The sequence below is a fragment of the Terrapene carolina genome, unplaced genomic scaffold (genome assembly GCF_002925995.2).
Source record: "Terrapene carolina triunguis isolate 2854851 unplaced genomic scaffold, T_m_triunguis-2.0 Scaffold714, whole genome shotgun sequence".
NCBI lineage: Eukaryota > Metazoa > Chordata > Testudines > Emydidae > Terrapene > Terrapene triunguis.
The window spans coordinates 19,563,308-19,586,682 of record NW_020665065.1 but is presented as its reverse complement, the minus strand read 5'-3'; the positions used below and the strand labels follow the sequence as shown (position 1 = coordinate 19,586,682).

Here is a 23,375-nt window from a genome sequence, read left to right as displayed (position 1 = left end):
AGAATAAAGGTTCCTCCACCAAGGAGTTAGAGGCAGCAGATCCTGCCCCTTGGTACCGAATACACAACAGTGGGGAAATGAACGGTACAGATCAGAGCAGCTCCGTGTGTAATATTTCAGAAGCAGATACCTTCAGACCACTCAGGTGGAGGGCAGAGGACAAGGGCTCACAGGCTAACAACATGTATTGGAGTACCGGGGAGCAGGTCACACACGAATGATTGGATGATTTATTTGCCAAATGCAAAAGCGAGCTCCAAAACACCTTCCATCTCCTAGAGCACACAGCAGTTGGACGCATGCTACACATGCTGCAAAAGCACTTGAGTCAACCTAGTCCTGATGCTCACAGCCTAGTCTGATTCCACCGCCACCAGCCAGCCTCTACCGTAGCCTGACATCCCTTCTGAAGTCTCCCAGTGCTGTAACCAAACCACCCCAGGGGCGCAGCTCCCAGCGCTGCTGCACTGTCTACACTGGCGCTTCCCAGCGCTGACACGTGCAGCGCTCGGGGGTGTTTTTCACACCCCCGAGTGAGAAAGTTGCAGCGCTGTAAAGTGCCAGTGTAGACAAGGCCTGAGGCAGAACTGCTGGGAGTCGCAGCAGGGCCCCAGAGAAGGTGCTGGGGGAGGCTGGTGAACACCCTACGGTGGGGAGGGGGGTCTCGGTGCCGGGCTGGGGGACACCCGGGCGGGGGTCTGGGTAGGGCTAGGTACCCCCCCCCCCCCCATCCCAGGGCGGGGCCCGGCGTTTTCCCAGCTAGAAGAAAGCCAGGCCCGCCCCTGCGCACCCCGGGGTAACCGCACGAGTTCAGCCCAGGCCACGTGCTCCGGGCCCCGCGGCTCCCCGCCCCGCGCTGTAACCCAGCTCCGCGAGCCCGAGGGGCGGCCCCCGCGTTCTCCGGGCGGCGGGATCAGCAGGGAGGCTGCACCAATCACGCTCCGAAAGGGAGGAGCAATGACACTGACCGAAGAAAGGCCCGGCCGCGGTAATTCGTACAGCCAATGGGTGTGCGCGTTATATGAGAGGCCGGCTCTGCGGCCAATAGATGTTGGCGAGCTCTGTGTGCGGGACCGAAGCACCCAATCACTGAGCGCGTTCTATGAGGGGCAGGCGCCGTCACCAATGGGTGTGTCAGTGACCGCGTGGGCGGATTTTTAGAAGCCAATGGGTTTGCATGTTGTGTGACGGGCAAGCTCCGCAGCCAGTGAATGAGGTAGTGGGCGGTGCGTGCGGGGTGGCTAGCCGGTGCGGGCCGCCATTGTGGTCAGTTCGATCGGTATCGGGAGCGGAGAGCGGAGCCCAGCGAGCCCGGAGCAGGGAGCAGCCCCCCCCACGGCCGGCCCCAGTCACCATCACACCGCGGGAGGCGGCGCAACAGCCAGTCACCACCACCGTCCGCACCGAGCAGCCGCCGCCATGAGCAGCGAGGCCGAGACCCAGCCGCCCGCCGCCCCTCTCCCCGCGGCGGCGCCCGCCGCCCCCGCCGAGTCCAAACCGAACGGCGGCACCGGCAACGGTGGCGGCGGCCTGGCCTCGGCGGCGCCCCCCGCCGGCGGGGACAAGAAGGTCATCGGTGAGGGGGGGATGGGGAGGGGGCTGAGGGGAGAAAGGGGAGGGGTCTGTGGGCGTCATCCCTCCTCCCCCGCAGACCCCTTCCTGGTGCGCGCGCAGTGGCCGTTGGCCGCCGCCGGAGTCGTTGGGCCCCGCGTGCGGCGGTGGATGGGGGCGGGGCTGGCGCGGAGAGACTCAAAATGTCCGCCACGCGGGGCCTTTGTGTGAGACCCACTTAGCCACGTGCCCTCGCGGGACCCCGGCGCGCAGCGCTCCGTGCGGCCAGGCCAGCCTGGGGTGCGGTGGGGGCAGGGTCCGGCCGCTTGACCCGCTGGCGCGGCGCGGGGCCGAGCCCATCTCGCTGGCGCGGTGGGAGCCTGGCTCGGCTGCACGGAGGTGGGGGCGATGCGTCATGTGACTCATGTTGGGTGTTTTTTTTTTCTTTCAGCAACGAAGGTTTTGGGAACAGTAAAATGGTTCAACGTAAGAAACGGCTACGGTTTCATCAACAGGTGAGGAGGGGGGCGCCGTGTGCTCGCTGCCCGGGGCTGCAGGGCTGGGATGGTGTCCTGAGAGCTGGGTGGGGACTGGGGGAGCACTTCGGACAGACTCCCTGCCTCTGTCAGTCTGCTCGCTGCCCAGGCCTCGTCTGACACCTCTCTCACGGGCTTTCAGATGAGTCTCTAAGAAGTTTCTCAAGTGGCTTAGTGCTGAGATGACTAGCCTGGGAAATGGACTGAAGGTTGGGGTGGGTTTGGTGGCTACTGCAGAACTTCCCCAGGGGAGACATTTGACTGTTGAAATACACTGTAGTCATGGCTTTTTTCCACCCAACACTACTTACATTAGGTTTATTCTTTCAAATCATTTTGTCTTTAGTCCCCAAACCAGATAAGAACAGGAGTACTTGTGGCACCTTAGAGACTAACATAAGAAATCCAGTCATAGTAACTCCCCATGACCCTTCCTGCTTCCCCTCAGAACAGCAGGACTAGAACAGTGGGCTGTCATCACAGCCTCATCCTTTGGCATGTGGCCAGACACTTGTCTGCAGGTGTTGTCTTGGCTGATATTCTGGATATTTCCAAGCAAACACTGGATCCAAATGTGGTTATAGTTTCAATAACCTTTTCATGGGTGCTGTAGGGAATAATGTGTATGGTTCAAGTATGACCTGATCACTCTGTCCCATGGAGCTTTTCACAGAAGTGGTAAGTTGTTAATCCAGATGTCCCCTCTGTATTCCACTTTTATTCTCTTGCAGTGTTTTCAATAAACTGGTTTTATTTAATAGGGATATTTATTCAGTGTTGGAGGTAGTTGATTTTCATAGTGTAGTGATTCTTGTCATTGATCCTTTTGAGATGAGGTTTAAATATAAAACAGTGCTGGTTCATGTCATGTGTTAATACTTGTTTGATTCTAAGCTGTGTTTAAATGTATAAAAGTGATAAACTTTAGTAACAGTCTTACATTAGATATTGATATTTGCATTGGTATTTTCAAAAGTCATTTGACTATAAACATAGTAATTTATACTGAGCTTAGTTACGTTTTTAATTACACCACACTCAGAAATGTCACTTCTAGAACAAAAATGGAGCGTATCAATGCTAACTGAACTAAAAGAGCACACTGAGTAAAATGGTCTGGTCAATAGTTTTATTTTTTTTAAACTTGTTCAGTTTGCCCTTCTAAATATATGGAGATATACCTATCTCATAGAACTGGAAGGGACCCTGAAAGGTCATTGAGTCCAGCCCCCTGCCTTCACTAGCAGGACCAAGTACTCATTTTGCCCCAGATCCCTAAGTGGCCCCCTCAAGGATTGAACTCACAACCCTGAGTTTAGCAGGCCAATGCTCAAACCACTGAGCTATCCCTTCCCCCACTTCTGCGCAAAGTTAGATAATTTTTAAATTAAATATCTGTTTTAAACCTGTTGCAGGGAACTTCTAAGATGGCTAGCATTGCAAGAAGTTGAAATTTTTTTCTCTATCTTGGAATTTCTTAACTTTGTGCATTTGACAGCACTTCATGTAAACTCCATTTTCACTGTTTGCTCTGTGTTGTCAGTTAGCAAGGGAGACTGACTGAGAAGTCCCTTGTAAAAATACCTCCTTAGATTAAAAATTTGCATAAGGAGTTTTCTGAATGAATTTTAAAAAGACCAACTATGTTTTCTAAAGTGTTCTCTGTCAGAAAATGAGCTACTTCCAGTTTTTTAAAAATATACTAATTTAAAGTATTTCTTGCATCTTGGAATATTTTAATAAGAGCTATGTTTGTTAATACCTGAGATGGAATCTCTAGACGTGACTCAGCAGAGGTGCTAAATGCTGGTTGCATTTTAATAAGATGCAAAGTTCCTTTACAGCTCAATTCTGGATGCCTTCTGCATGTCGGACTCTCATTTAAGGCAGTGGGTGTTTTGCAAAGAGAGCTTGCAAAAAGCCCTTAGAGTTATTCTCCTTGCCTCCGTATTACCTAAATTATCTGGGAGTCTCAGAATACCTGAACACCCTGCCCCCCCTCCCCCCCACACACACACTCAAACAGGGTTACGTGAAATAATGCAATAAGCAACTATAATAGACAACAGTTAGTTTTATTGTAAATAAACATCCTATTTATACTCTTCTTAGTGAGCCAGAGCGCACACTTCTGCACCAAACCACTTCTTGACATCCTAACAGGTTATTGTCTCATTTTTCCTCCCAACACTCCCAATTGGTTTTGCACTTATCTAGGAACTAGTGTTGACAAAGCAAACTACTTTGAATTCCTTATTTATCTGGGAGGGTGCAAGTGTAGGCTCTGGTGTGTTCATTCATAAAATTGGCTGGATTATGTAAAAGGTCTACTAGATTATATTTGGTTTTGCACATGTATCATTTAAATGTCTGGACATTCCTATAGTTTAAGTAAAACACACTTCTTATGTACAGCCTTTTAATTCTGTGGCTGAATCTTAAACACCAGACCAGTGATTAGCTATTTAAATTGTAAATGCTAGCAACTCTTTACCGTTGCAAGTGCATGCAAACAGTGGGTTATACATTCTACTTGTAGGGAAAAGCATTTACAACTACATTCATTAAAGAAAATTTCACTTAAAAAGAAAATGTAAGTTAATCAAGGAAATTGCAGCACATAGTTAAAAGGCATCTGAATGTTAAAAATATTAATTAATATGAATTGGGCAGCTTCTTACTCCCCGGAGTCTGCTAGTTTAATGAGAAACCCAGCGTGATCACATGTTACCAAGACAGGAAGGTTAAAGCTGCAGAAACTAGGAACTTCATGACATTTCCACAACTCTTAGAGTTTTTTCTGGGATCTCTTGTTTACTGTAGGAAAAACATTTCATAAAAAGAACTCTGGGGAAACCTTCCGCTATTGCTTGTATTTAATGGCAGATTTGTGTTTTTGTAACTTTGCTCATCCCATTTTGATGCAAATATATGTTAGCTTAATGACAGTATGGCTGCCTATTTTATATTTAGTGTTTTACTCTGCAGTGTCATCTTGGGTTCTAAGAATTTCATCAAATGTTTCTCAGTTATAACAATTAGATCTTCAGTGACAGAGGTTGTCCCATTGCCTTAAATGATGTTGTATTTGGAACTCCACAAAATTTTGGTAAACCTGGAATTTACTCTGAATACCCACAGGGAATAGACCTGTTAAGTAAGAAAGTGCCACTTCTAAACAGTTACTTTCCTCTGAAGAGATTAGAAAAGTGTCTGGATTGTGTCGTGCAAAGAGGTGTACACAATAATGAATGGTCTAGAGAAGGCAAACTGAGTACTCAGACTTATAATAAAAACACAAGGTGACTTCAGATTATACCAAAAGATAAGTTTAAAATTTGTAAAAGAAAATACTCGTTTACACAATGCATAATTAACTTGAGGATCTCATTGCCAGATAATACCACTTGAGGCAATTATTTTAGGAGTTAAAGTATTAATGTTTATATGGATAATGAGCACATTTAGAATAGGATTTGCAAAAGGAACTTTTATAGAGGATATAAATCTTATCCTTCAGGGTGAGCAAACCTCAAAGCAACGGGTTAGGAAGAAATTTTCCCAAAGGGGAGATCATATTCATAACTCTCGGCTACCTAATTTCTTGTGGCTTCCTGTGAAGCATTTGGTACTAGCCACTGACAGAATATTGATTAGATGGTCTGAGGAATGGCAATCCAGAGTAGCGTACTGCACTTTGCACTTTAGGAATTTGTTTTAAATTCTTTGTAGGGATTTTGACCCTGATGTTGTAAACACTTATGCACATGCCTGATGATTGTGGTCCTGTTTGACCCTAAGTCAGTTAACTTTCAATTCACCGCGGCCTTCCTTTAAGGTGACTGGGGGAGTTCTAGATCATCTCAAGCCAAATAGACAGCTGTTACATATTTCAAAGCCAACTGGGGGTGTTAATCTTGCCAGAAGTAGGCACGAATAATTTTGGCAGGTAAATATAATTCAGCACCATGATCCTGGGGCAATGCTTTGTGAAGCCTGTCATCCCAGCAACTGGGAAGAGATGAGGTTCTGGGATTTCTAGAAGGATCTTGTCCTGGGACCTTGCTCGAAGGTATCATCTTTCATATCTTCTGGCCAATAGGTATCTTATTAACTTGAAGCATCGCTAACTGTTGGTAAGGTGAAAATGCTTGTGCTGTTCTCCTGTCTAATGGTTCCTGGAGGCTGTGGTGTGTTGTGACTTTCAGTTTCTCTGCCTACTGAGACGGTAAAGAGGCTTACAATGCAGTGCTCTTCCTAGATGTTCTCAGTTTCTGTGTTCCTGCTCCACTACCCCTGAAGCTCACAGCACTCCCAAGGAATAGCAGCATGAAACTGTCATTTGTCCACAGAATGTTTTTCTCACAGTTGCCATATAATAAAAATGGTTCTGTGCCCATACGTAGTGTCAGTATGATATTGGAGATCATTGTGATGTTAATTATGAACACGAGTGGTCACTAAACTTAACTTTATTAGATGCTCTAAAAATACTAAGTATTTCATATCACAGTGCCTAAGGTGGTCACAGCTGAGAATGCCCAACTCAGGACAGACTGCTGAGAAACAGGACAGACTCCTCAAACTAATGTTTAGTCTATCATTAGATTTCACCAAGTCAGTGACAAGATGTGTTCCTGTATCAATACAATGATTAACAAGACAAAAACACAGTCTGCTTAGACAAAAACACAGTCTGCTTAGGCATTCTAGCACTTTGCTCACAACCTATACAATTGGACTCTGATGGGAGGTTACTGAAAACCAGATTCATCATATATAAAGTTCTTCCAAGGGATCAGCCATTTCACCAGGTCAATATATAACTCAGATCTTACCCAAAAATCACTTAGTCAGTCCTTTAGTAACTAACAACTAAAGATTTAATAATATTAAAAAAAAAGTTATAAATGTCTAAGGAAACATACATTACAATTGATTTCAGAGATTGCAGGTCAGGATCATAGCGGTCATAGGCACAGACTCCAGGGCTGGAGCACCTATAGAGAAAAATTAGCGGGTGCTGAGCATGCACCGGTAGCCAGCTACCCCTCTTCTTCTCTCCCCCCCCCCGCCTCCCACCTGTTGCAATCAGCTGTTCGGTGGTGTGCAGGAGGCATTCGGAGGGAGGGGGAGAAGCAGGGATGGGGTGTGCTCAGGGAGGGGTGGAACTGGATGGGAAGAGATGAGGTGGGGGTGGGGCCTGGGGCAGAACAGGGGGTTGAGCACGCCCCGGGGCTGGAGGAAGCTGGTAGGGTGACCAGACAGCAAATGTGAAAAATCGGGACAAGGGATGGGGGGGTAATAGAAGCCTATATAAGAAAAAGACCCAAAAATCGGCACTGTCCCTATAAAATCGGGACATCTGGTCACCCTAGAAGCTGGTACCTGTGATAGCAGTGATGTAGATCTGCTAGCTTGTAAAAAGTATGACTTCACCCCAACAGATTAGGGATCATTCAGTTCCCTGTTTTAAGCTTCCTTGTTAGAAATCCAGTCCAGATATGTGAAGCAGGAAATGAAGAGACAGCAGTGATGTTACAGCTTGCAATTTATAGCCTAGCCCAGGTGCATGGAAAGTTACTGGCCCAATGTGAAGTCCAGAGTCACATGAGCATGAAGAGTTACTGGTAAAAGATGGAGTTTTAGGTCACATGTCCTTACATGGTTTGCTGAATTGCAGGGGGCAGCCATTGGAAAAGAGAGCTTACTGGGTGGGATGAGTTTCTTCAATGGCCCATTGTGAGAGTTGAGTGTTCTTAATGGGCCATGAACACATAATTGACTAGCCCTGATGTAAATTGATCAGCTGGGGTGGGGAGTGTAACCCAGGAACACGACACTTTTGATAGAAACACATAGCCAGTATTCATAACTTCAGCTACAAGGATGATACATGCATATAAACAGAATTATCGAACTTAACAAATCATAATTTTTCTATTGATATCTTACATGGCATACTCTGTATTAGACAATGCAATTGTGCAATAATAGTTATACATTAGTGATGATACATTAGTGTACACCTGGTTATCATTCCTTTCATCACATTTCAGTTTTCAGTTCTAGATGAAGTCACACGAGCTGTATTAAGACTACTCTCTCCTTGTAGTGACTGTCTCTTGACTGCAGAACGGACATCTGGCTTTATTTGCTGCTGTATTGTAGTGCATGGTCAGCTCTAACTCGTGCACTTTCATTACAGCTTCTGAAGTGACTCCTTCCTACTGAATATTGGTTTGGGGGTTTTGCAGATATATTGACTTGGTTGTCCAGATCAAATCTCTTAGTGTCTTCCCATATTTCTGACCTCTTTAGGTTCCTTTGAGTAGTGTTTGAAACTCCTCCACACTTAAAACTGCAAATTTAACACTTTATCTGAAGGGCAGCACACTCATGTCTAGGGAGGGGCTTTGACTAGTGCTATCATTCACTGTCCATAAAGACTCATTAAATAAAGGGGGAGTGGGGTGGCAAATGCAAAACTAAATACAATTGAATAGGTAGTGTGCCTTTCCTGCATTGATGCTGCCTTGTCTATCCATTTGCCACCATACAAATGGATTATGCTGTCTTCTGTGCAACCCCTGTGTACTGAATGTTTTCCCTGATCTGATCCACAAGGCCACTAGCCTCTACATTCAGGTTCCCCTGAAAGACCCACCATTGATGTAACCTGTGAGAGAACTAGCTGGCAGTGAAAATCGTGAGTAATTGGGAATAGCAGATAAATTCTATTTTATTTTAAAAACAGTAACCCTGTATTAAGATGACACGGCCAGTCATCAGCTTAATCATGCTACTCTTTTTCTGAGGATTGTGAGCTTGCTGGGGAAAGCACTTTGATCTTTGCTTGGAGAGTATCTAGACAGTGGGGCTCCACCAGCAATGATTGATTTTAACCATTACCATGCTAAAATTCCCTCCAGTTCTCCTCCCCATATCTCCTTTGGCCCTGAGTGGGAGTGGGGAGAGAAATGGTATCTCTCAAGAAATTAGGGGCACCAAATTGCCCCAAATTTCGTGGTGCCCTATGCAGCTGCATGCTGCCCCAGCGGCCAGCATGATCCCGTGGCGGGCTGAGCTGGCCAGGGAAGCTGCACTTGTCCGGCCTCTTCCCCAAAGCCTCCACCCCTCCTTTGCCCTAGCTCCGCCCCCACTCCACCCCTTCCCCTGAGCTACGTCCTGGGGCACGGCAGCAGGGGTCGGGCCCGACCCCGCACTCACCGGGCGGGGGAAGTGGAGCGACCCAGCCCGCTCTGCTCAGCCAGCTGGCAGCCACGCCACCGGTGAGTGCTGGGGGCCAGCAGAGGGGAGTGGGCTGGGGCCGGGTCACTCCACTTCCCGCTGCCCAAGAGTGCGGGCTCGGGCCCACCCTGTAATCACCGAGTGGCAGGAAGTGGAGCAACCTGGCCCCAACCCGCTCTGCTCTGCTGGCTCATGCGGGGGGGCAGTTCCCCCTGCCCTCAAGCCTACTCCTGCTCCCCACAAACCTTGGGCACAGTCCTCTTCTTTCTCCCCCCCCCCAAAAAAAAATAGGGCACCACAGTGTCTAGGGATGGCCCTGGGCGTGGGAAAGGAAGTGGAGTGAAAAACTGAGTGAGAGTATGCATGATGGAGGGGTAGGAGGAAGTTACACTTTGTGTGAAGTGACTGAAAGAGCATGAGGTGGGGGCAATATGAACACACAAGAGCAGAGGGAAGGATTGATTTTTGGGTCTGAGGCCTTCTTTTAAACTAACGCACCCTGTGTGCTTGGACTCTTTGAAATTGACTTATCAGATACTTTTAAATCATCCTTTTACTTGATATGTCTTCAAAATGTTTTCTTTTTTCAAAAATGTTTAAGGACACTTTTCGCTTCCTGTCTGTAAAGGGATATCAAATTATCTGCTTCTCCCTGGTTAACCTGATGAGTTAGTGCTGTCAAACCAACCCCATGTTTCTTGCCAACTTTTTAGTTCAGAAAATTGAAGTGGGGTAGGGTGTTCAAAATATGGCACTTGGGTTGATACCCTTTTAATTTGAACACTAGAACGCAGTTAAGGGAGCAGTTGGAGGGGGTGGGACATCACATACAGTAACTTCTCACTTAATGTAGTTATGTTCCTGAAAAATGCTACTTTAAGCAAAACGATGTTAAGCGAATCCAATTTCCTCATAAGAATTAACGTAAATGGGGGGGGTTAGGTTCCAGGGAAATTTTTTTCGCTGGACAAAAGACATTATATAATATTGTACGCAGCAGTGATGATTGTGAAACTTGGTTGAGGTGGTGGAGTCAGAGGATGGGATATTTCCCAGGGAATGCCTTGGTTTAACACGTTAGTGTAGCCTCACACTCTACAAGGCAGCATAAATGGAGGGAGGAGACACAACAGACACATGGCAGTGGCTGCAAACATTCCCTGCGGAAACTGAATGTGATGATGAACCCATGCTATCCCACTGGAGCGCACCAGTCCCTCCACTTTCCAAAATGCCAGGGGTGCATGTGTGTGAGAGAGACACACACACACCGTGTATCAGAGGGGTAACTGTGTTGGTCTGTATCCACCAAAACAACAAGGAGTCCGGTGGCACCTTAAAGACTAACAGATTTATTTGGGCATAAGCTTTCATGGGTTAAAAAACCTACTTCTTCATATGCATGGAGTCACTGTGTGTGTGAGAGAGACAGACACACACACACTGTGTGTGTGTGAGAGAGAGAGATGTGTTGCCCCTTTAAGTATGCTGACTCCACTCTAAGTACACTGCCTTTTTAAGTAGATCACCAAGTTGAGACAGCAGCTGCTGCCAGCAAGCTCCCTCCATCCTGAGCCCTGTCGCATTCCCCTCTGATCTGTGGAGATGGGGTACAGGGTGGGGGGAGGGGAGACACCCTGACATCAGCTCTGCTCTTCTCCCCCTGCACAGCAAGCAGGAGGCTCCTGGGAGCAGTTCCAAGGCAGAGGGCAGGAGCAGCACACCGCAGTGGGGGGAGGGACACCTGAATTGCCTGGCAATTGATAACCTAATGTGAGCTGATGAGGGAGGGGCTGCCGGCCCACCCTGGTTCCCAGCCCCCAGCAGCTAGCTCCAACGGGCTGCTCTTCCTGCAAGCAGTGGACAAAGCTGGTGGCTGCCAAACAATGTTATAAGGGAGCATGGTGTAACTTTAAACGAGCATGTTCTCTAATAGATCAGCAACATAATGTTAACCCGTACGACGTTAAGTGAGGAGTTACTGTACTGATGCTGATAGCCAATGTGGTCCTTGTCAGTACCTCAAAGTTAGCATTTGGCCCCTAGCCAAACCTTAGTGAGTCTAGAAAATGTGCTGGTTTTGTTTACACACCCTTTCTGAATCTGAATTTTATTGTGTTGCAGGAATGACACCAAGGAAGATGTGTTTGTACACCAGGTGAGTTACTTTTGTGCAGGTGGGAGTGCAGATACCTCTTTTAGAGCTAAAGCTTGTTATGCTGACTTGGTGAACTGTACTTGGTGAACCTTAACTGAAGGGACGGGGAGCATATTAGATGATGTGTTCACTGAAGAAATCTTAATTCTCCAAGGTCATCTGCCTTAACACATGGATTTTCATTATGTGGGTACCAAGTAGTACATTCAGATAGTTAAGGTTGCCAAATAGTCTCCATTGTAATCCTATATTTTTCATGCCTGGGCAGTTTCATATTTTCATATTTTCCACTTAACTTGAAAACCGCATTGTGTGCAAGTGTACACTTCCCTTAATCTGTTAAGATATTTTTGAAGAATTTGCAAAAGGATAAAGGAGAACTAGCAAAAAAATAAAATAAAAATCCAAATAAATGTTTGACTAGGTCCTTCATGGGGGGAGAAGTAAAATACTGTCATTGGTTAGAAACTATAAGAATACATGGAAAATTCACAGCATGGAAAGAAGTTAATAATGGGTGCAATAGGAATAAAACACCCCATGAAATTCAGCTATCTTATTTAAGTTGTGGAACTTGCTGTTGCAAGGTGTTTGTGAAAGTTTAGTGGAGTTTAAAGACTGCTTAAATGAATGAGTGCCTGCACTTATATTTGACTAAAATCTTTTGAGATATGAACTTTAATCCCTCAAAGCATAAAGCAATTCACACCTGTTTAAGTATTAACTAATGACCCAAAGGGCAGGCTATTCCATAATGAACAAGTATGGGAGTTTTTCACCTTCCTCTGAATATGGTACTGGGTAGTCAGTAGAACTTGTAAAAAATGGGCAGGTGGTCTGATGCATTATGGTAATTCCCATGTTCTACATGCACAAGAGGACAGAATCGTGAAGATTCGGCTGTACTATTTTATATTTCCTGACTTAAATGCATAAGTTATTTAAAGTTCAAATTGTATTAAGGACCCGTGGCAATCTGAAAATCATACTTCTGGCTAAAAATCTTTAATTTAGGAAAGTTACAACACCTATAAGAAAAGTTAGCAACATTTCAGTTAACTATGTGCAACTTACAAAACTTATTTACTATTTTCTGTGGCCAGTTAGCCAGGAATAAACTAACTGCAATGACTCTTGTAAATATTAAAGGGAGCAGAATACCCTTTCTGTTTTTAAGTAATTTCAGAAAGTGTATTGTTATATAAAAGGACATTTATATTTTTTTTAGGTTAACTAACTAGTAAGTTTTGGTCAGTAATTGAGTAACAGGAAATATGACTGATCATCCAGAAAATAGTAAAGCTTGACTATATGCAAAGTGCTAGAAAATGGGCAAAGTAAATGGAAAATAAATTTTAACTAAGTTTCAGTCTCTATAATTATTTCTAAGATTGTGACGTGAGATACTGATGAAACACTATATGAGAGCTAGTTATTAGGTGTTTTTTAAAAATAATGTAATTTGATGGTGTTCTTTTAATATAAGCAGTGAGTACATGGTAACTAGTAATCAGTTTAGATCCAATCTGAAATAAATATAAAATCTGTGACTTTATAAAGCAAATCTCTAATTTGATAGGCATTTGAGGAAGATATAAACTCTCTCCCATCCTGTTACCAATTTGGGTTCATTTCAGACATCAGTTATGCAGAGCAACTAGGGGAGCAGGTTTTCCTGGTGCCATCTTAACACAGAACACTAGATCTGTAGACAGAAAATTTGCAAACGTATTGTTAGAGTGGATTTCGTTCCCTCTGGGGCATGAAAATGCTGGGATGCTGTCAGCACTATTTCACTTTTGTGAAGTCTCATGCTGGTGTGCTACTTCTGAGCTCAAAGTGTTTGGTAAACAAAATGTGGTTTTGTGAGGGATTAGTGTGTACTGAGTATTTACAGGATTTATTAAAAATCTCTTCTGTTGACTCTAGAAAACGTGGGGCTTTTCAGTATGTAGTTGCATAGACTGTTAGAAACGGTAGGATTGTTTCTGTAGTGTTGCAAGTTTAGACAGCCTAATCTTTATTTTAAAATATACTCAGAAATACAGGATTGAACACTTTTTCTGATCAGAGTGTAAACTAAGCTTTTTAAGCAGCCTTGCAATGTTGTGGCTACAACTGACTTGAGGGAAGCAGTGCCTCAACTTCAGGCTGTCTTCTTCAAGTTTGAACAGAAATGAGATCAGGCAATTAAGTTTTCCTCAACTGTAATTGTACCATTGTGTGTAGTACTTGCCATGTGATTTTTACATTAGCTTATGCTGTTTAATTTTAGACATCAATATCTAGACTATATAGTAGAATAAACACTACTGTGGAAACATTATTGTCTCTTGCAAATTCTCAGCTGTAACACAAGTTTTAGAATTTATAATCCAATAACAACTATTTTCAAACTGGACACTTAAATAGCTACACAGATACTCAAATAAGTGGCCTGACTTTAAAAGTGGTGAGTTCTCATAGTTTCAGTGACTTCAGTGGGAGTTTCATGTGTTCAGTACTTCTTGGGGGGGGGGGGAAAGGCCACTGATCTGGATGTGTAACTTTGGGGTCATATTTGGCCATATGCTTTTTTTAAGTAGTCTTAGTTTTCTGGGGAATAATAGTGTGATGGAATCTTGAATACACAAATTCCGGGGTAAAGCAAACTTTTTTTTTATAGATTATTATTGAGAATCTTTTTAAAATAAACCAAATCACTGTCAGGAATATCAGTTTGATTGCCTTACCTCATTTTTTTAAATTCTTCAAGGCATGGCAGTTAAGTGGAGTAAAGCTTGCTGACAAGCATGCTCCTTATTTTGACAGTACTGGACATGAGCGGGCTAATTGCTATACTAATGCTGCATGCCCTGTTATATTGTCAGACTTATGGGAACCCTCAGAGGCTAGTATCAGTGGCTTTTGACACTTATCTGGTAGGTCGCCTCTAAGTAATTTAAATATTTGTAGCATTATTTTCAGATATATTAGAATGTTGCCACTGTAGTTGAAATTACATGTTACTGTAAGCAGACTTGGGCTAGCAATTTTCGTTAGACATTTTCCCCTATGAAATCTAGCATATTTCTGTTGAAACTAAAACTTAGTTTACATGCTGATATTGCTGAATTTCTAGTTCAAGGAAGCACATTCTCCCAAGGAAAACTGAATGATCGTTACGTCCAAAATCTAGGAGATCTCGTCACACATCTTTGCAATCTCTGCATGCTGTGCCTCTAAAGCTAATTCCGGAATGTTGTGTTACTAGACTGCCATAAAGAAGAATAACCCCAGGAAGTACCTTCGCAGTGTAGGTGATGGAGAGACTGTGGAGTTTGATGTGGTGGAAGGCGAAAAGGTGAGCATATTCTCTAATGTTAAAACTCACAGAAATATTGATTTGCAATTTGGGCTGATGTTTGGTGGCTTCTTCTGAGTAGATGGGTAATGTGACACGCCCAAGGAGTTTACTTTTTTTTCTCGCTTTACAATATATCTGTGCTCAGTTAATCCTGATTTACTTACGTTCTCACGCCATAACTGACTCAACTTTTTTTTTTCTTGTGATCATTATTTAACACTGTCACACTGTTTTTAGGGTGCAGAGGCAGCTAATGTTACAGGTCCTGGTGGAGTTCCAGTACAAGGCAGTAAATACGCAGCAGACCGTAACCATTACAGACGGTATCCACGACGTAGGGGTCCTCCACGCAATTACCAGCAAAATTACCAGAACAGTGAGAGTGGGGAAAAGAACGAGGGATCAGATAGCATACCAGAAGGGCAAGCCCAACAGCGCCGTCCCTACCGCAGGCGGCGGTACCCACCTTACTATATGCGTAGACCCTATGGGCGTCGACCACAATATTCCAACCCTCCTGTGCAGGGAGAGTTAGTGGAGGTAATTTTTGTATAACATTTGATACTGTACTATCTTGCTTATAATGGAAGAGGGTGCGGAGTTTCAGCTGCCTATGTGTAGGATGTTAGGTTTGTTTCCTTTGACTGTAAGGTTTAGCAATACAAATGAGTTAAAGAGCAGAAATCTTGTTTGCCAGCAGACTGTCAATTCAAAAATGCTATAATTTAAATATGAATGTGAGTCAGTAATTTTTTCAGATAGTTTTTTAATTATTTAAAGGTAATCACCTAAACTAGACTCCATATAAAATGCATCAGTTTGTGCCCAGGACCTCTTTGGTGCTTACCAGATACTTTGCTCTTACCCAACAAAGATTCAGTGTTCCAGACTGTCACTATGGCTAATTGGTTTAAGTCATTTAGTTCAGGGGTTCTGAACCTTTTTTCCCTGAGGGCTCCCTAACCTGCTATAAAAACTCCACGGCCTGTCCGTGCCACAACTGGCTTTCTGCATACAAAAGCCAGGGCTGGCATTAGGGGGTAGCAAACAGGGCAATTGCCTGGGCCCCCCACAAAGCTAAGTTGTTCGGGCTTTGGCTTCAGCCCCGCATGGCAAGGCTCAGGGCCCAAGGCTTCAGCCCCATGCAGTGGGGCTTCGGCTTTCTGTGTTGGACCCCAACGAGTCTAATGCCTGGCCATGCTTGGAGGACCCCCATGAAACCTGCTCGTGGGCCCCCCCTGGGGCCCATGACCCCTAGTTGAGAACCACTGATTTGGTTTGCTCTTGTAGCTGGCTGAGTCGTCTTAATGTACATTATTTCAGGGTGCTGACAACCAGGGTGCAGGAGAACAAGGCAGACAAGTCAGACAGAATATGTATCGGGGGTACAGACCACGATTTCGCAGGTATGCTGCAGATCCACTTGTTATGTTATGAAATTTTGTGAATGTGCTGGAACACAGTGGTCAGATGCTGCATCCTTAAAGCATAGCTTGATTTTCAGGGGTCCTCCTCGTCAAAGACAGCCTAGGGAGGAAGGAAACGAAGAAGATAAAGAGAACCAAGGGGATGAGACCCAAGGTCAGCAGCCACCTCAACGTCGGTACCGTCGTAACTTCAACTACCGACGCAGACGCCCAGAGAACCCTAAACCACAAGATGGCAAAGAGACGAAGGCAGCCGAACCACCAGCTGAGAACACGTCCGCTCCCGAGGCTGAGCAGGGCGGGGCTGAGTAAATGCCGGCTTACCATCTCTACCATCATCCGGGTGGGTATTCTCATTCTCTTTTGAGGATATTATACTATAATAGAGTTCCTTCAAAAGCTTCCTTTGACTTCTAACCTATTTCAGGTTTTAACTGTTATAGTATGCATTTCTTGCAATTTGGATTTGGTGTGAATGCACATGTTAGGTAATGTGACTTGTAACAGCTTGCAGGTTCAAGTTCTTTCAACAGTACAGCTATAAACTAGTTGGGGGACTTAGCTGCAGGAGGGTTCTAATTTCTAGATGGGACCTTAGCCGTGTCCTGTACAAGGCTAGTCTTGGATATGTTCTGTGCGTTAGCCTGGTGGTTAGCTCTCTTATACACTGTAAATAGGAATCATGTGGAGTGGTTGTAATTGTACTGTGAATGAGATCTTAGTCACACCTTACAACTATATGGAACAAATATTGAAATAACCAAACATCTACAAGTAAAAGCAGCATTGTTTGCTAATTCTTTAAAAGATGAACCCTATTCTTGATTGACTTTTGGTAGAATTATGTAAGAGGTAGATGAATGGAACAGTGGGCTAATATTGTATTTTAGTTACTCAACTGAAAAATTAACTCAAACTGGCTTGGCTAGGGTCACTTTCAGATGGTCTGAAGACTGGTTGAAACACTTCCCACACGGTCACAATAAAAACAATCTAGTGACTTGAGGGAGATGTTCTAGTGGAGATATTGCAGATGCGTTAGAATCAGTCCTCATCTGGAGGAGAGAATAGCAGTATATTAAACTTCTAGATAATACTAGATTGAGGAGTTGCTAAAATCGACTAGGATTGAGGAATAACCCAGGATGCTAGAGAGATGTGGACAGACTAAGATTCAACTTGGAAAAACTAATACTTAGAGAATGTGAAACTGAACCTTGAAAAAAACCTAGCAATGATGAGCAGCCAATTAGGCATGAGTCTGCAATGTGGTATGCCAACAAAAAGCGAATGTCCTGTTTGGCTGCATGTGCAGAGACACCACATCAAAAAGCTGGGAGGCAACAAGCAGTGCTTGATGTGGCTGCCCTTGTAATATTGCATTGAGTTTTGGCCTTTGCTTTACCAGAGAGGAATGTTTTACTGACCATGGCGAAGTTTGTAAAAATGAAGATTGGAATATGGCCTTTATTTAGTAACTTAACTTTTAGTTATCATGGGAATAGGCTCATTTCTAGGACCATCACTGTTCCTGCCCTTTGTTTTCCTCACTCCCCAAACCTGCTTTTGTGTGTTTCTTTGTTCCTTGTCTTTGTATGTCCTCTATTCTTTTTCATGTTCCCCCGCTGCACCAACCTTTAGTTCCCACCCTGTGGACTACCACTCACCATTTTGTGAAATAGTTAAGGTAGACACCCCCCATTATCCCCTAATGTAATTTGCCCATGCTCCCTCGGGAGCTGGGGCCGGGGTGGAGCTGGGGGTGGAGCAGGGCTGGGTGGTGCTCACTCCCTGCCCTCCAGGGGGGTGGCCTGAGCCTCACTGCATGCCCCCCCAATGTTACCCTGTGTCCCCTTAGGGGGACAGGCCCCACAGTTTGGGGACCACTAATGTAGACACTAGTGTTGTCATTAGTCTTTAGTATTAACACACCAAAGGGATTATTAGGGAATGCAGGAGTTTGCACCTGAGTTACTGTTTAAAGCCCTGTGATTCAGAAAGGCAAGACTGGGAGTCTGTTGTTCATGCTTTCACGGTTGTACTTCTAACCATGAGGGCTAGAGACTCTTTAAATGAAAGTTTAGTTTCTGTTGAATTTGCATGTCATACGGGTCCAGTTTATTTGATTGGACACCCCTGCTCTAGTTGTTCCTAGCAAAGAGCTTGCTAGTAGCTGATAGCTGTGAACTCCTGTCATTCATCTCAGAAGGTGTTAATCTTAACACATCGCTGAAGTCAGATGGCAACTTTAGTTTCTCCTTAACATGGACAGTAGTGCTCATCTATTGTATGCTGGGAGAACTTTGGGCGCTTAGACGATACTTGAAGAGATAGTGGAATCAGGTTCTTTATTTCATGCTTCTCCCCCAGAAAAATTCCTCGCTCCTGCCTTAAAGGGGAAAGAAAATGCAGTATTTAAATGTCTTCTGGACAGCAAAAGCCAAAACCACCAGGGGCCAAAAGCCTCGGACTCGCACAACAGCCAAAACGTTAGTCTTTCACCTAATCTATGTGAGAGCTGCAGCATGCTGTGAATTTAAAACAGCACTGGTGTAAAATCAATTTTGATACAATCCTTCACAAATAACATTGTACTGAAAGTCTCTGGAAACAGAGGATGGGAATGAGGGGAGAGGTGGGAAGGGGAAGTGCACTGCCACATAGCTTAGGGTCAAATGCAGCATACGACCCAATAGATAAGTGGCTTCCTCACAAAAAATAAGCTGTTTTGATAACTGTAATAGGTACGCAGCGAGTAAAATAGTGGCACATAATCAACTGAACTCCAGGTTTGAGTCACAATAATAGGGAAAATTTCTAAGCTAACATTGCGTAGGAAAGATGGGAAGTATGGCAAGAGACCACCGGGGTTTAACCAGTAGCTCTTCAATGATCTAAAAATAAGAGTCCTACAAAAAGTGGAAACTAGGTCAAATTACAAAGGATGAATATAAACTACCAGAAGTATGTAGGGACAAAATAAGAAAGGCCAAGGCACAAAACGATCAAACTAGCTAGAGACACAAAGGATAACAAGAAAATACTCTCTAAATACATTAGAAGCAAGAGAAAGGCCAGGGTAGGCCTGTTATTGCCGCCCCCCCTCCCCCAACCCATTGAATAACAGAAAAATGTGGAAATGGTAGAGGTGCTTAATGACTTCTTTGACTCAGTTTTCACCAAGAAGGTTGGTGGTGATTGGATGTCTAACATAGTGAATGCCAGTGAAAATGAGGTAGGATCAGAGGCTAAAATAGGGAAAAAACAAATTGAAAATATTTAACTTGTCTAAGTAATATTTAAAGTCACCAGATCCTGATGAAGTGCATCCTAGAATACTCAAGTAGATGACTGAGGAGATAGCTGAGCCATTAGCAATTATCTTTGAAAAGTCATGGAAGACAAGAGATTCCAGAAGACTGGAAAAGGACAAATATAGTGCCCATCTATAAAAAGGGAAATAAGGACAACCCAGGGAATTGCAGACCAGTCAGCTTAACTTCTGTACCTGGAAAGATAATGGAGCAAATAATCAATTTGAAAACATCTAGAAGATAATAAGGTGATAAGTAACAGCATGGATTTGTCAAGAACAAATTGTGTCAAACTAACCTGATGGCTTTGTTTGACAGGGTAACAAGGCTTGTGGATGGGGGGAAGCGGTAGACATGGTATGACTTGACTTTGGTAAAGCTTTTGATACTGTCTCACATGACCTTCTCATAAACTAGGGAAATACAACCTAGGTGGGGCTACTATAAAGTGGGTGCATAATGGGTTGGAAAACTGTTCCCAGAGAGTATTATCAGTGGTTCACAGTCTGAAAGGGTTTAATGAGTGGGGTCCCGCAGGGGTCAGTTCTGGATCCGGTTCTGTTCAATATCTTCATCAATGATTTAGATAATGGCATAGAGAGTACACTTAAAGTTCCCAGATGGTACCAAGCTGGGAGGGGTTGCAAGTGCTTTGGAGGATATGATTATAATTCAAAATGATCTGGACAAACTGGAGAAATGGTCTGAAGTAAATAGGATGAAATTCAACGAGGACAAATGCAAAGTACTCCACTTAGGAAGGAACAGTCGGTTGCACACATACAAAATGGGAAATGAGTGCCTAGGAAGGAGTACTGCAGAAAGGGATCTGGGGGTCATAGTGGACCACAAGCTAAATGAGTCAACAGTGTAACACTGTTGCAAAAAAGCGAACATTATTAGGAGTGTTGTAATATTGATTAGGCCTCAAATGCAGTATTGTGTCCAGTTCTGGGTGCCACATTTCAGGAAAGATTTGGACAATTTGGAGAAAGTCCAGAGAAGAGCAACAAAAATGATTAAAGGTCTAGAAAACATGACCTGTGAGGGAAGATTGGGGGGGAAAAAATCAGGTTTGTTTAGTCTGGAAAAAAGAAGACTTAAGGACATAACAGTTTTCAAGTACATAAAAGGTTATTACAAGGAGAAGGGAGAAAAATTGTTTTTAACCACTGAGGATAGGACAAGAAGTAATGGGCTTAAATTGCAGCATGGGAGGTTTAGGTTGGACATTAGGATAAACTTCCTAACTGTCAGGGTGATTAAGCACTGGAATAAATTGCCTAGGGAGGTTGTGGAATCTCCATCATTGGAGATTTTTAAGAGCAGGTTAGACAAACACCTGTCAGGGATGGTCTAGATAATACATAGTCCTGCCATGAGTGCAGGGGACTGGACTTAGATGACCTCTTGAGGTCCCTTCTAGTCCTATGATTTGTGCACCTTAAGTGTTCCAGGAATCCATATTGAATTTTGCGAATGATCTTATCACCAGGAACACTTAAGCCTGCAACACACATCTTTGACAATCTTTTTCCTTTTCCAGTTTAGTCATCAAAGAAGAAAAGAATATGAAATAAAGAGAAGAATATGAAATTCCAGCAATAAGAAATGAACAAAAGAATTGGAACTGAAGACCTTAAGTGCTTGCTTTTTGCTGTTGACCAGATAACTAGACTATCTGCATTATCTATGCAGCATGGGATTTTTATTATTTTTACCTAAAGAAGTCTCCTTTTGGGAACGACAAAAATGTTTTTTAAAGGCCTGTTTTTTCTCAATACACCTTTAAAGGTTTTTAAATTGTTTCATATCTGGTCAAGTTGAGATTTTTAAGAACCTCATTTTTAATTTGTATGAAATGTACACCTGATTTTTTCAAGTCAAACTGCAAGCATCTGTTAATAAAGGTCTTAAAGAATTGCCATGTGTGTTTGTCTGTTTCAGCGCTGCTTTTCCTTTTACTGAAAGGTTACAGGCTGCACCTTAAATGTTAGTGTAAAGCCATATAACTGCTTCTTTTTTTAAAATACTTATAAGGGGACTTTGGACTTACTAGATGGTATTAGTATTATATTCATCGGCTGTCATTTTGGATTACTTGGAGGTCTTTATCAAAATTCGTCTTGAGCACTTGTGCTAGTCAGTCTATTCAAAAGCTCCCTCAACTCTTGCCCCAGTGAGCATATCTTTATATCCAAAGTCCATGTACTTATGCATTCTGTAGCCAACCACTTGATTGTTCTCCCTTCTACCTGCCCTGCTGCAATCTATCTGCCCCATCTCTTTTCTTCAGCTTTCCCATAAGTGAAGTTAACTTGGTTATCAGCATAGGTTTCTGCACTGAGAAAGTTGCAGCAGCAAAATACTGATGGGCAAGGAGCCGCTAAAGCTTCCTGCTTCTCTGGCGGGCACAATGGTGGGTGTGGGGCTTGAGCTGAGTTAACTAGAAAACACTTTTAAGTTTGTGGAGCTGCAGTTGAGGCCCAGGCAACTAGAGATCCTTGGAATAGTTTATTCAGTATTTCCCAGCCTTTGGTGACTCCATGTAGTCTGTATCAGTCTTCTCTCTCATGTGCCAATCAGGGAATGGGAGAGACCCTTGAGCCACTGAAGCCTGCTAGGAGACCTCCCCATGTCCTGTGAAGGTAGAGGGACCCAGGTGCCATAGCCATCCAAGTTATCCTGGATCTGCCCTCATTCCAAAAGATAAGGCTTGGTAAGCAGTTTCAGTGAGTGGTGTATAGAGAGGAGGAAACAGAGCCGGTGTTGATAGCAGCAACATAAAAGGGGTAGGAGGGAAGCTGCCTTAGGCAAAACCAGAATGTGTATTCCAGAATATAACAATTTACATTGTTTCAGAATTTAGTTTTCTGCTGTAGGACTTGGGATCATTGTAGCATGAAGTACATGGGGCCCCGATGATTGTATCCTACAGCCTATTATGCACAATGTCAATTTTTTGTTTTTCACCAAAAAGTTTAGTAGCAATTGGACATCTAATTTAATGCCAATGAAAATGGTAGAATCAGAGGCTAAAATAGGGAAAGAACAAATTAAAAATTACGTAGGCTTTGTCTACACTAAAGAGTTTTGTTGATGCAGTCAGCAATCAAAAACCGGTATAATTACATGGATTGTGCATGTTCACACTACGCTCCTGTCGGCAGAGTGCGTCTAGGTACTCTAGCATTGACAGTGAAGCAGTGTACTGTGGGTAGCTATATCACTGTGCTACTTGCCACTTTCTGGAGCTAGGAGTTGCAGGAAGGCAGAGTGGATCCCAGTGCATCAAGGGGGTGGGTTCAATGTCCTAGGATGCAGTTCTTTCCGTCTCAGCATTCCATGGGCTTCCAACTGCATTTCACAGCATTTTTCAATGGCCCCTGTTTTCTGTGTGCCCGCCATCTCTGTCTGAAAGGATGGATGCTGCACTGCTTTCTACAGTTGTAGTTACTGTTATGAACACATTACTGCCTGACCATCCGCATACCTTGAGCTCCAAATCTGAACAGGAATCAGTTGCCTGACCTGCTGTGTTCCATGGAAAGAAACACCAGTTTACTTTTGGCGTTCACAGAGCAGCTGAACATGGTGGACCGTCGCTTTTGGGCTCGGGGAAACCACCACTGAGTGGTGGGATTGTATCATTATGCAAGTCTGGGATAAAGAGCAGTGGCTGCAGAACTTTTGGATGTGGAAAATCACCTTCCAGGAACTATGTGCGGAGCTTGCCCTAGCACTGCGGTGCAAGGACATCAAAATGAGAGCTGCCCTCTTGGTGAAGAAGCA

At 44.0% G+C, this 23,375-nt stretch overlaps 1 protein-coding gene across 3 annotated transcripts; it reads left to right on the top strand.

Moving 5' to 3' along the window:
• Nucleotides 1–1,255: 1,255 nt before the first annotated feature.
• Nucleotides 1,256–21,508, top strand: YBX1 (Y-box binding protein 1). 3 transcript variants are annotated; one of them, XM_024206800.3, is made up of 8 exons: nt 1,256–1,576; nt 2,003–2,066; nt 11,463–11,496; nt 14,750–14,839; nt 15,080–15,382; nt 16,166–16,248; nt 16,335–16,612; nt 21,135–21,508. In XM_024206800.3, exons 1-7 carry the CDS (start codon nt 1,420–1,422, stop codon nt 16,579–16,581), a joined length of 978 nt encoding a protein of 325 aa, XP_024062568.1. In that variant the 5' UTR covers nt 1,256–1,419; the 3' UTR covers nt 16,582–16,612; nt 21,135–21,508. The 3 variants fall into 3 exon arrangements, with proteins under 3 accessions (XP_024062568.1, XP_024062567.1, XP_024062569.1); XM_024206799.3 differs by having other exon boundaries at nt 21,130–21,508; XM_024206801.3 differs by having other exon boundaries at nt 1,257–1,576; nt 16,347–16,612; nt 21,130–21,508.
• The last annotated feature ends 1,867 nt before the right edge of the window (nt 21,509–23,375 follow it).